At 40.5% G+C, this 13,393-nt stretch overlaps 1 protein-coding gene across 6 annotated transcripts in view; it reads left to right on the top strand.

Annotated features, from left to right (window-relative positions):
- Positions 1-13,393, top strand: part of MAGI3 (membrane associated guanylate kinase, WW and PDZ domain containing 3) — a 184,500-nt gene that overhangs the window by 156,533 nt on the left and 14,574 nt on the right. For all 6 annotated transcript variants that reach the window (XR_013545117.1, XR_013545116.1, XM_072997166.2 and 3 more), the window contains exons 16-17: positions 3,695-3,880; positions 9,197-9,299. Coding sequence is in view for 4 of the 6 variants with exons in the window: in XM_072997166.2 (XP_072853267.2) it covers positions 3,695-3,880; positions 9,197-9,299 (289 nt within the window). In the remaining 2 variants the exon portion in view is untranslated. The remainder of the gene's footprint in view (positions 1-3,694; positions 3,881-9,196; positions 9,300-13,393) is intronic.

Raw genomic sequence — 13,393 nt, 5'->3', positions numbered from 1 at the left:
GTCAGAAGTGCTGCTGGTAGGTGCCCTGCCAGATAGGTTAAAGGGCCATTTCCCTGCCTTAGACGGGATTACACTCCCCCTAAAGGACAGGGTCCGCAGCTTGGGGGTGCTCCTTGACCCCAGTCTGACCTTGGAAGCCCAGGTGGACTCGGTGTCCAGGAGTGCCTTCTTACAGCTGTGGAGAATATATCAACTTCGCCCTTACCTGGATGAGTGGAGCCTGGCAACAGTCACTCATGCACTGGTAACAACCAGACTGGACTACTGCAATGCGCTATACGTGGGGCAGCCTTTGAAGATGGTCCGACGACTGCAACTGGCACAGAACTGGGCTGTGTGGCTGGTAAGTGGCGCCGCCGCACGGACTCATATCACGCCGGTTCTGAAAAATTTACACTGGCTGCCGGTTGCTGCTCGGGCCCAATTCAAAGTGCTTACTTTGACATATAAAGCCCTAAACGGCTTAGGACCTGGTCACCTAAAGGACTGCCTTCTTCCATATGAGCCTGCCCGTCCTCTAAGATCAGGCCAGGAGGCCCTTCTGAATGTGCCATCCCTGAAAGAGGTAAGGGGGATGGCATGTTGAAATAGGGCCTTCTTGGCTGTTGCCCCCCAACTTTGGAATGCCCTCCCTATAGAGATCCGCCTGGCTCCAACAATCTTGGCTTTTCGGCGCCAAGCAAAGACCTTTTGGTTTAGCCAGCATTTTAATTAAACAATATTCCCTAGCTGGCCACATGAGCAGCAGGACTTATTAATATTAATGTTTTAAGAATTGTTTTAATATATGATATTTTATATTGTCTTTTTAAATGTTTTTAATGTTTTTAAATTTTAATATTGTTGTGCACCGCCCAGAAGCCACTGGTAATGGTGCGGCTAAAAAATATTGTAAATAAATAAATAAATAAATAAAGGTGAGGCCTAACCAGTGCTGAATAGAGGGGGCCTAGCACTTTGCAGGATTTGGAAACTATACTTCTATTAATGCAGCCTAAAATAGCATCTGCCTTTTTTGTAGCCACATCACACTGCTGGCTCATATTTAGCTTGTGGTCTACGATAATTCCAAGATCCTTCTTGCTCGTTGTTTTGCTGAGTCAGGTGTCCCTCATCTTGTAAGTGTGCAATTGGTTTCTTTTTCTGAGGTGCAGTACTTTACACTTATCCCTGTTGAATTTCATTCTGTTGCTTTTGGCCCAGTGTTCCATCCTATCAAGGTTATTTTGAATTTTATTTCTGTCTTCTAGGGTATTAGCTATTCCAGCCAATTTTGTACCATCTGCAGATTTGACAAGCATTCCCTGCAGTCTCTCATCCAAGTCATTAATAAAAATATTGAAGCGCACCGGGCCCAGGACTGAGCCTTGGGGTACCCCACTTGTTACCTCCTCCCAGTTAGAGAAGGAACTATTAATCATCACCCTCTGATTACGATTCTGTAGCCAGTTGTGTATCTACCTGATCTATCCAGCCCACACCTAGTTAGCTTGCTAATCAGGATATCATGGGGCACTTTGTCAAAAGCTTTGCTGAAGTCAAGATATACTACATCTATAGCATTCCCAAGATCAAACTAGTTTGGCAAGATTTGTTCTTGACAAATCTGTGTTGGCGTCTAGTTATTACTGCATTGTTTTCTAGGTGCTTGCACAATGACCGCTTTATAATCTGTTCCAGAATTTTGCCTGGGATTGATGTTAGGCTGACTGGCCTGTAGTTCCCAGGTTCCTCTTTTTTACCCTTTTTGAAAATAGGAGTAACATTAGCCCTCCTCCAATTCTCTAGTACCTCACCCGTTTCCCATGATTTCAATAAAATAATGGATAGCGGTTCTGAGAGTTCCTCAGCGAGTTCCTTCAGTACTCTCGGATGCAGTTTATCCAGCCCTGAAAATTTGAACTTGTTCAGGGTGGTAAGATATTCATTGACTATTTGTTTATCACCCTTGCACTTCATATTTGTTTGGAAGTTCATAGTCTGTCTTACGGGAAAAGACTGAACTAAAATAGGAATTTTGTGGAGCTGTGTCACTATACCTTTTTTTGCCTTTTGCTACTCACATACCCAAATAATGCTTTTTTATTGCTTTTAGTGCCTCTAGCTAACCTCAGCTCATTCTCAGCTTTTGCCCTCCTAATGCCATCCCTGCATTTCCTTACTACTTGTCTGTACTCATCCTTGGTGTCCTGGCTTTCTTGCTACTTCCTGTACATGTCTTTTTTGTTTTTAGGTCCTCCCTGAGCTTTTTGTGAAGCCACACTGGCCTTTTTTGCTGCTTCCCACTTTTTTCTTCTTCTTGGAATTGTTTGTACTTGTGCCTTTAGAATTTCTTCTTTTAGAAGCTCCCACCCTTCTTGGACTCCTTTTCTTGTTAGGATCTCCTGCCATGGAACCTTTCTTATCCTTGTTCTGAGATTATTAAAATTGCCTTTTTTAAAATCCAGCAGAAGTATGTGGCTACACTCTAATTTTGTTTCTTTTGCAATCAAGAATTCCAGAAGGACATAGTCACTCTTGCCGAGAGTTCCCCTTATTTCCATTTCCCCCACCAAGTCATCTCTGTTGGTCAGAATCAAGTCAAGGATAGCAAATCCTCTAGTTTCTTTCTCCACTTTTTTGTAAGAGAAAATTATGAGCCACACAAGCCAAGAATTTCTTGGAAGGGCTATGCTTGGCAGAATTTGCTTCCCAACGTATATCTGGATAATTGAAAAATTCCATCACTACTATGTCAGGTCTCTTTGAAAACCCTGCAATTTGTTTTTCAAAAGTTTCATCCACTTCCTCTCTTTGATTGGGAGGTCAGTACTAGACTCCAACTACCAGGTTCCTTTTGTTTTTTGCTCCAACTAGATTGAGCCAGATGTTCTTGATGGGACAGCCAATCTCTTCCTCCTGTATTTCTTTGCAAAAATGTGTAATTTTGACATATACTGCAACTCCATCTTGCTTTTTATTCTCTCTGTTCTTTTTGATCAGTTTATATCCCTCAATTGCTGTCTTCCAGTCATGGGAGTCATCCCACCAAGTTTCAGTTACTTCTATCAAGTCATACTTACCCTCCTGAATTAACATTTCCAGATGTTTTATTACTAAATTATTGAAAAAGTGGTGCAGTGTCAAAGGACTAAAGAATAGCATGATAATAGCAAGGAGAACTTAGATAAGGATATATCAGACAGTTCAGCTTTAATAACTAGTACAGAATTACAAAAACAGAGGTAGCAATGTTTAACCTAAGAACAAAACAAAATTCACTGACAGGCCTTTATTAGGGCCAACTATATTCCCCACAGCAGCATGCAATCTCTTGCAGTCTGCAGTTAAACTCAGTTGCAAGAATGCAAGCTGATGGGTTACTTATAGATGTGAAGGTATTGGTATTTCTTGAGGTGGAATAAAAATGTTGTGTTTCTGAAAATGCAATTTTGTTGCATCTCATATATCTGCGCTAAGTAAAATGATCTGGTTTCTGAGGTAGCATAAAGCAAAAATACAGAGAAAAAATTTGTTACTTCCAAGCTATGTATGAGGCCAAAACAATAAGTATAGGGAGATCCTGAGAATGTAAATTTTTATATGAGGGTATGGATTTGTTAGTAATATTGTACAATTGTGTTGTTACTTCCATGACTGATGATTGCCTTAATCACACTGTCAAAATCTGATTTTGACTTTTTTTATTCCCCAGTGATTCCACATAAAATTGGCCGAGTCATTGAAGGCAGTCCAGCTGATCATTGTGGAAAATTGAAAGTAGGAGACAGAATCTCAGCGGTGAATGGTCAGTTGATCATAGACCTCTCACATGAAAATATTGTGCAACTGATAAAAGACGCTGGGAATACTGTCACACTCACTGTTGTTGCTGAGGAAGGTAAGGAGGTATCAACTATCCTTGTACTTAAATAATGCCCAGTTGTTTTAGACTGCCTTTACCACATTGTGAGAACCTAGAATTCTTATCAGCTATCAGTCCCTTTGGCCGTAGTCTCTTTTTGGAGAGCCGGACATTGGAGGGTGATGTATTCTAGTGGTTCTGTTCTTGGGAATCAGTTCCAGAATGTGTTATTGAGAGACTTTCCTTCATCCCATGCAGATTATGCCACCAAATCCCACAGTTATCTCATCTGTTCTGCTCGCTATGTTGTTGAACATGTATATGATACCTCTAGGCTGGATGGGCCAGGAACCTTTTAACTCAGTCTAGATGAGGCATAGATATTGGTGGTACATGGTTTGTCTGAGAAGAAAGATGGGATTTGTACACTTCCCAAAGGACCATGTTTGCATTCTAAAAGTGTCTACCATTAGCTGGAGGCCTAGAAAACACTTGAACCATGCAGTGCTTTCATCCATTAGAAGCTGATGCACTAGCTGGCACCTCTCCTGGTCTAAAAGGAAGCTCACAATAGTTATCCATGTTTTAATTGGATAGTGGTAGTGCAGGCTTCCTCTGAAGATTTTTCAAGAACCTCAGTTTATATAAAATATGGCTGCTAGGTCATTAACTAAGGTAGCTGCAAAAGGTCTACCTCACCAGTTCTTCAATAACTGTAAATTGGAGCTGGAAGACATTAAAAGACATTTTCCACCAGCAAAAGTTCTAACCATAGAGTACTACCAGGAGTTATATTTAAAGAAAATTTGAAGCAGCATATTATCTTTTTAATTTCTTCCTATCTCACTTGGGATGTGATTGCTCAGCAAGGGAAATGTGAATTCACAGGCATTCACTTGCTGTGAAGTTGCACTGGGGAATTCAGGTCTGTTTGATTTAAGTGGCCAGACTTAAATAGAATTGCTTGTTTGAAGTTCTGCTTATAGCCCTGCAGGTGGAGCTGTTCAAAGAACTATACTGTATCAGTAATCTGTGATGGATCCTTTGTCTCTCAGTTTCCTCAATTCTTAACTTGTTAGCTTTTTAAAAAAAAACTGTAGCCCTCATGGTTTTGTTCTCCTTCCTTAAGCTGTTAAAAAACAAAACAAAACAAAACAGGAGTGTGTCCATGGAAGAAAAACTTTCTTTCCTAAGAAGAGGGGTTTTGTTGGGGAGAGTGTGTGCTGGTGCTGCCTTGTATGTATGCTCGTCCTTCCTTGTGAGGCAAGAGGTGTGTGGGAAGGTGCTTTGTGTATGTACATGTGTGTAGCTCACCCTTATTTTTGGCATCAGTTCAGGTGATCATACACCTGAACTAATGTGATTCATATTTTAAAAGTGGAGAGGAAAAACTATGGATGGAGGTGGGGGGGGATTCCAGGCTGATCCATGTTTCCCATTGTCATTTTATTAATGGAGGAGAAATGCAAATCAGCCCATCTCAAACCCAATATTTGCTAATGTGGTCACCCCCTTGGTGGGGAGTTAAGAGACAATTGAACCCTGCTACTCTGTCATCTTGTTCTCTAACCCCTTTTCATTAGCTTTCAAGAATGATAGGAAATTATGTTCACCAAAACAATCTAACTAATAAAATGACTTGTTTTTTTAAACCAAAATGTGCATTTCCTGATGTACCATCGTCTTTCATACAGTATTACTGTTCCCTACACAAACAACTTCGCATAAATATTTAAAATCCAGTCATTTGAAAGGAAGCTGTTCTCCACTTCAGTATACTGATGAGTTCTTCCAGGCTGTTGCTTATACATTTAAAGCTTCTTTCTTTTCTTTTCTTTTCTTTCTTTCTCTCTCTTTCTCTCTCTCTTTCTTTCTCTCCTTCTTTCTTTCTTTCCCCCTTCCTTCCTTCCCTCCCTCCCTCCTTCGCTTTCCCATTCCACTCCCCTCCCCTTTTCCTCCCTTCCTCACCCTCATCTAATGTCCAGGCCACTACTATAGGCAGCTTACAATATTGCTCCACCAACATAAATAAAATTCAATAACAAGCATCAGTTTAAGTCACACACCCAAAAAATGACACCCAAACGCATTCTAAATATAAATACCAGATAACCAATACTGGCAGCATAAGAAAGACACAATAGTTTAAAAAAATGTTTTTAATCTGTGTTAAGGCATGAAAGGCCTACATAAACAAGCCTGCCTTCACTAGTTTTCTGACACTAAGGAGGGAAGGAGCCAGTCGCACTTCAACCGGGAAAGTGTTTCACAGCCACCACAAAGAAGGCCTGGTTCCTAGTTCCATTTAGGGACCAAGTTCAAAATTAGGGCAATCTTCTGGACCTGACTCTTTCTTGGGACTCCCAGATTGCAGCTGTGTCCAGATGATCACCCAACTCTGCCACTAACGGGACAACAGCTCCCTCCCTGTTGCAGCCGTTGGTCATTTCCCAGATCAATTACTGCAGTGCTCTCTTCATGGGGCTTCCCTTGAAGCTGACTCAGAGACTACAGTGGATCCAGAATGCAGTGGCTGGACTGGTGGTTGGTGTGAGCAGATTTAATCGCATCACCCCAGGGCTGGTTTGCCACCTCTGGTTACCCATTGTGGCCCGAATCAGGTTCAGGGTTTTGACCATGACCGTATAAAGACCTTCATGGTTTGAGCACATGTTACTTGTTAGAGCATTTCTCCTCAGTGTCTATTGCCTGACTCACCAGATCTTCACAGTCAAAGCTCCTCCAGGTAGCCACCCCGAGGGAGGCTCATAAATCAGCTATAAGAGGCAGGGCCTTCTTCGTGGTGGTTCCAATCTTGTGGAACATGTTCCCAGAGGAGCTTCGTCTGGCCCTCTCCCTGTTGATGTTTAAGAGGCAAGTGAAAACATTTAAGGGGACGTTACACCCTGACCCTCTCTGAGTTGACTTGATTGTTCACCACTGTCCAATAATCAGTGTTTTTACTTTTATTCTTATTTCATGTTTAGTTCCATCATTGTCTGGTGCCTTCTCTTTTTATCTCACCAGATTGTTACACTGTTTTTATTATATCTTCTGCTCTGATTGTGTATTTTTTTTCTAAACCACCTGGAGTAGTACTTTGACACTAATGGGAAGAGTATAGAGTATACAAATTACAGTAATAAATAAATAATAAATATTTTTTCTGGGCCTTATTCACAGTGGCCACCCTGAGCATCTCAGCTTGAGATGTGCAGGTGGGACAGGAGGTCATTCTGAGAGAGAGGCGCTCAGACAAATAACAAGGTCTTAAACCATTTAGGGCTTTGAATGTCAACATAAGCACCTTGAATTTGACCAAGAAGCATATCAGCAACCAGTGCAAATTCTCGAGGAGAGGCAAAGTTCTTCATATTTTTATACTCCTTACACTAACCTGGCTGCTGCATTTTGCACTTGCTGCAGCTTCTGGATCACCTTCAAGGCTTTCTACAATTTTAAATTAGAACTGCCTAAACTCAGTGTTTTTTTAAGGCATCTCACATTCCATATTTGCAACAGACATTTAATATGTTGTTGCTTGTGATGCAGAATGTCAAAGTGTTAATATATCTTCTTGTTGAGGTTGGAGTTAAAAAGGCAGATACTTATATAATCTGTAATTTGTTGATAAAAATTTTCACATTTCTCCAGTTCAGACCAAGGAAAAACAAATGTAGATGATATTGAAAGTGTACTAGTCTGTTTTGTCACAAGGCTTCAATCTTTGTTACTTCAAATAAGTGAGATTGCCTATTAATATTTGACAGTAAAGATCCACTTGCAGAAACTTAGAAATGTTGCAAAACAACTATATGATATAAATGCATGTTTCATTAGCTGTTGTTCCAGTATGGATGCAAGGTGGTATCCAGATTACAAAATGCTTGTTTTTTTCCAATTATTTATCTAACAAAAGAGTGAATTATATGTTCTGTGTAGTGATGGACTCTGTAAGGATCATCTTATACATGCTTCTTTTGGCTAATAAGCAGATTCTTAAAAAGGAAAACTAGTTGAATCAATATCAGCCACAATATTCCAACTTTTACTAGATCCTTTTTTCTACTTGGTTTCAATCTGTAGAAGTTTACACTTGAAATTAAAAAGTCACTGTGAAACCCTTCTCATTTTGCTTTTAACATCCAGAAATGCTAAAAAGTAATGTTCTTTCCCCCCTCTCCTTGTCTCCTTAATGTGAACAAAAAAGAAATTATGCTTCATGCTCCAGAAAGCATTCTGTTAATATTTTGCACAAAACCAAACCTTGTCAACTCCAGTCACGTACAAAGTAAAAATCAAGGGAGAAGAAGGAAAGTGGAGAAAAGAAAAAAATATACAGAACAGATGTTCTTTTCCTTACCTGTACTTGTTAATTATATCTGTGAGAGTAAATCAAGAGAAAATGTTGACGTTCATCTCTGTAGTAAAATTTTCTTCCAGGCATGTTAAGTAATAGGCTCAAGCAATCCTTGCTGAACTCTACAGGGCCATACATCGCTGGGAAAGAAAATGTAATAACCTGCACTGGAGAACAATAATACATAAAATTCAAGGCATTAGGACTATCATAAGGACTTGTAATATGAATTAATTCACATAGAAAACCCTTTAATTTAGTACAAATAGCATCACCAAGCCTTTCCCCCTTTTCAAGATTTATGTAGCTCTGAAGTTGTCATTAGTTTATAACCTACTCTTTAATGTTTGGGACAGAGAGGAAATGCTTTGTTACTCTCTAAGGGACAGAAGCGGAAAAAGTTTGTTTCAGAAAAAGTTGTTTTCTATTCTAGTCAATGTGTTTGTTGTGTTGAAGATAGAGACAAACTAGCAAGGCCTTTCTAATGATTTGGTAAATGGCAGACCACTACTAGTTTTCATGCTCTTAATAATTTTGTCACAGTTCTTCTAAACAAGCAACATCTTTAATGCATCTATTGGAGTTTTTAGTAATTACTTCCTTAGGAGCTGGTACCTTTATAGCAAATGTTGCTATTAGTTCTACAATGTAACACAAGGAAAAAAATCAAAATAGACTTTCTTTTAAAATGCTGCTTCTATGTCTGTTCTGAATAGAACAGATGGACTCTTGCTGCTTCCTTAATAGTATACGATCTGTTTCTGAGTTCTTGATGACTGCTTATATTGTTGTTGTCCCACCTCTGCCATCCAAGGATCCGTCTAGCCAAATATAGAGAGGACGATCACCAGCTGACAAATTGTCCATATCAACTGTGAATGCAATCACTGAAATAGTTGTTGACCACCCACACTAGTGAAATCCTGGCTCTTCAAAATATTCAAGGTATATGTGCTGGATTTCCTCTAATCTACCTTTTCTGTCTTCATTAGAACACCGTGGTCCCCCATCAGGAACAAACTCTGCCAAGCAGAGTCCAGCCCTACAGCACCGACCTATTGGACCAGTACCAGGCAGCTCTGTGCCCAATGACAGGTACAAAGACTTTTTAATTTTAGACTGCAGAATAATAAGATAAGACAAGATGGTCCTCTCGCTGTCTTTTGAGGTCAGAGCTGATCTAGTCTGTTGGACAATTTTTCCATTCAGAGCAGTTTTCTACTGTCAGTACAGAGGGCATATTTTCTAGTGACGTCCACAGCAAGATGTGTTTACGCTATTCTGAGTTCTTGTATATGTTTGTTCTTGCTGCTGTTCTTTTGTTATTTTGCGTACACTGTATCTATCATTTTGTGTTATGCCAGCATTTTCCTGTTTTAGTAGCTGATTTAAAATGTAGACTATAGCTAATGATAAAAGGGAATTCAGTCTTGCAGATCTTCTGTTTCCCCATGGGAAAAAAATCCATGTGAGAGGACAAGATAGCATGTGAGAAAGAAGTTTAAAGTAAAATCCTTTAAGAAGGAAAACATTGAAAATACCAAATCACCAAGCACACTTCATTTTTGCTTTTTTTTAAAATACCCCAAATTGTATACTTTATTGATTGGTGTACATATTTATCCCAAACATAGTAAATCTGGTAAGATATTGTTCTGAATGTTACCATGGTCATTGGGCTATGTTTGTAACATGCCAGACAAAACCTAACTGCTGCTGTTTGTATATTTTAGAATAACTGTAATCACAACAAGCTTTGTACTCATTCAGATAGCTTTGTAGTAGAGAATACGAATATCCCTCGCACAGGTGGCATTAACAAGGGTCCAGCCCTATGGGGCCAGGGGGTCCACTCACCGATCTGACGTGGATGGCACGATTCTACCAATGGCTTTGCAGTGCGCAATCTTCTCACCCCTCCTGGCAGGAGGCAGGAGGACAAGCCTCAATGCAAGATCGAAGAGTGTTAAGTGGATCACGCACTGTGGAGCCATTGGTAGAATTGCGCCATCCGCATCTGTAGTGGATCGGTGAGTGGACCGTCCAGCCCCATGGGATTGGACCCTCATTAATGCCACCTGTACTGGGATATTTGTATTTGTATATGAATACAAAAAAAACCCATCTCTTCTTTGTAGTCAAATGGCTCCCTCTTGTAGAACTTTGCAATGTCTGAAGGCCACGTTGAATACTGTCTTCAACCAGCTGCTTAGGTAGCCCAAGACAAACTATTATGTGGGTATGGCAAAATGGCAACAATAATTGTTAATACTGGTTCCCTCCATGAGCAGAATATTTCAACTGATAACATTCTTAAAGTGAAGGCACGACTGGAAATGTATGTTGCAGAACATCTAAAACAAAACCACATAGGCAAATTACATCTGCTTTTCTACAGAGTTCCAATAAGCATTGTTGTTGTTTAGTCATTAAGTCATGTCCAACTCTTCATGACCCCATGGACCAGAGCACGCCAGTCCGTCTTGTCTTCCACTGCCTCCCAGAGTTTGGTCAAATTCATGTTGGTAGCTTTGATGACACTGCCCAACCATCTTATCCTCTGTCGTCCCCTTCTCTTCTTGCCTTCACTCTTTCCCAACATCAGGGTCTTTTCCAGGGAGATTTCTTTTCTCATGAGATGACCAAAGTATTGAAGCCTCAGCTTCAGGATATGTCCTTCCAGGGTTGATCTCCAGTAGGCATAGCATCCTGTTAAGTGTGACATGAAAAGGAGGAAGCCTTTTTTTTAAAAAAAAAAAGCACTATAGTAGTTGCGTACAGACAAGTAGACACTGTTTTTCTCTAGTTTACTTATTTTTGTGTTGACAGTAAGAATGATAAGAAATCAAACTGATAAATAATTGAAGAGAATCTTTGACAAATGGTTTCAATAATCTATTAACCTGTAATTATTCTTATCATAGAAAGCTGATATTCTAATAGGGTATCTTTCTTTAACCAAGAGAATTACTGTAGTAATTATAGTAGTTATGTTTCTCCAAACCTCAGCTGAAGCTATGAGCTTCTGCAGCAGGACTGAAAACAGGTGTGGGGCTTCAGTGTGTAATAACTTCATGCTGTGCCAGGGTATGGCCATCATTAGATATACCAGGCCCCAACACTGCTTCTGCCCTGCCCCTTTTTTTCTGGCATCTCACCATCCTCCCTCACTCACTCACTTCTATATTAGCATTGCTTTTCCGCTGTTTTTTTTTTTTTTTTTAGGACTAAGTAGGAATTTTTGCCTCCTTCCAGATCTTGTTTTCTGTGTCCAAGCCTCCTACAGCAAATTCCATGGCTTCCTTCATTTTCCAGTCCTTACGTGCTCCTGGGCCTCTCTGCATCACATTACATACACTTTGCACCTGCAACTTCAGTACCAGCTGCCTCTCCATCTGGCTGATTGTCTTTTCTCAATGAAATTTTCTTTCATGCCTGCTCCTAGAGTATTGTCTTGGTCTGTCCTAACTGCACCAGGGTGAAATCTTCTGTTGCCTAACCACAAAAGGCATACCTCTAAGTGGAATGCCTTCCAGAGTGTCTGACTCAGGGCTCTGATGCAGAACCTTCGGCATTAGACAAAAAATAAGGCATGCACAGCATGAAACTATTCAACACCTGGTTCTCCCTTCCTGATAATTTCCTTTCCAAACCAGTAGTTCCAAACCAAATAGTTCCCATTTCATCTTCAGAAGAACTGTGTCCTTATCCAGAGCAAAATCTCCAGGTGTTTAAGTCTCTAGCCACTGACATGGAAGAACTGCTCCCAGTCTCCAGTTGTGTGCACCAGCTCTCTTCTAGTTCAGTACTCTTCTACTTGTGTCTGCCTTGTCCACACTCATTCATCAATCCTGGACCAAGTTGCTTCCATCCAGCTAATCTTTCAGTGTATAGATAATCTCTGTGGTGTCCAGGAGGAGGGTGTTTCTCTATTCCCCAGTACCCCTAACCTAACTCCATCATTGTTGATCTGTGCCAGTCTAAAGGTTGGCAGAAGTCTTATTCTTCCTCTGTCAATAGGGAGGGACAGGAACTGGACTTTTTGAGAAAACTCCTTTATTCCTCAGTTTCCCTGATGGTGTGTATGAGCAGTTATCAGGCTGGCCATAGCAGGTTATTAGCAGTTTCTCTTAGAGAAGTTGGAAGCCTTCTTCCACTGTCTCCCTGAGGATCACAAACCCATCACTCTCACTTTCTAGGATCAGGCTTATAATAAGCTAGCAGAGCATCAAATCAATTCTGACCACTATATTGCTAATTGCACATCAAGGATCATCTCAGAGATGGTCAATCTTCTAAACATGCTTTAGGTATTGACTACTAGCATTATAGAGGACTATCATCTTCATATTGAAGGTCTTCCTTTCAATGCAGAGGTTCTCTTCAAGAAGCATGAGGTCATGGAATATCTGATGAAGAGGGATTATAGCCAAGAAGATGGACATTGCCTGCCAAGCCAAGCCACAGTGTCCTGCCATATTTTCTGTTGGGCACTTGTGCCTCCATCTCTCAGTCTGCTCCTTCTAAGTGCCACTTCAAGCAGTCCCAGGGACATCTGTCTTCAAATATATTTTCCCAAGCAGCTAAGCACTGGCTTTACCTCCTGTCCTTTCCAATCAAAATTCTCCTCCTTGTCATCTGTCAACATAGTGAACATCATAACCAGTCATTGGGTCCTCATTAAAATTCAAGAGCTGTACCATCAAGTTCAACAAATCCAACATCCTGGCCTTCTTTCTCCTGGTTCAGTGATCTGGAGAATTTAGAGGTATCCACCTTTTTCACCAATTATTGCATTCATCTGCATAAGCTGTTAGAGGCCTTGTACTAACTCCTCCCATTAAAGGAAATGGAAGCCTTCGTTGACTTTGCTGAGTAGAACAGTCTTATGCTGAGTTCCTAGCAAGTACCTCATGTGCTACAATTTCTTCTCTCCCCTTCCAGTGTAAACTCAGTTTCTTTTCCACTGAGTGGCTATATTTCAGCACGTGATCTTGTCTTGCCTTATAAGCCATCACTGTGGATCTTCTCACTAGTAGGTTTCTGAAGTTAACCCTACTATAATAAATAGATTGCTACCAGTTGTATTGTTCCAGTTTATGGGGAAACTGTTTGAGCCTATGTATTCTGTGATTATTGCCTATTGCCACTAAAAGCAGCCTTTTTGGCTTGCCGTAACTTCTTCAAGG

This window comes from Pogona vitticeps, chromosome 4, assembly GCF_051106095.1.
Source record: "Pogona vitticeps strain Pit_001003342236 chromosome 4, PviZW2.1, whole genome shotgun sequence".
Lineage (NCBI taxonomy): Eukaryota > Metazoa > Chordata > Lepidosauria > Squamata > Agamidae > Pogona > Pogona vitticeps.
The sequence above is the reverse complement of the archived record's forward strand: the minus strand, read 5'-3'. Positions and strand labels throughout refer to the sequence as shown.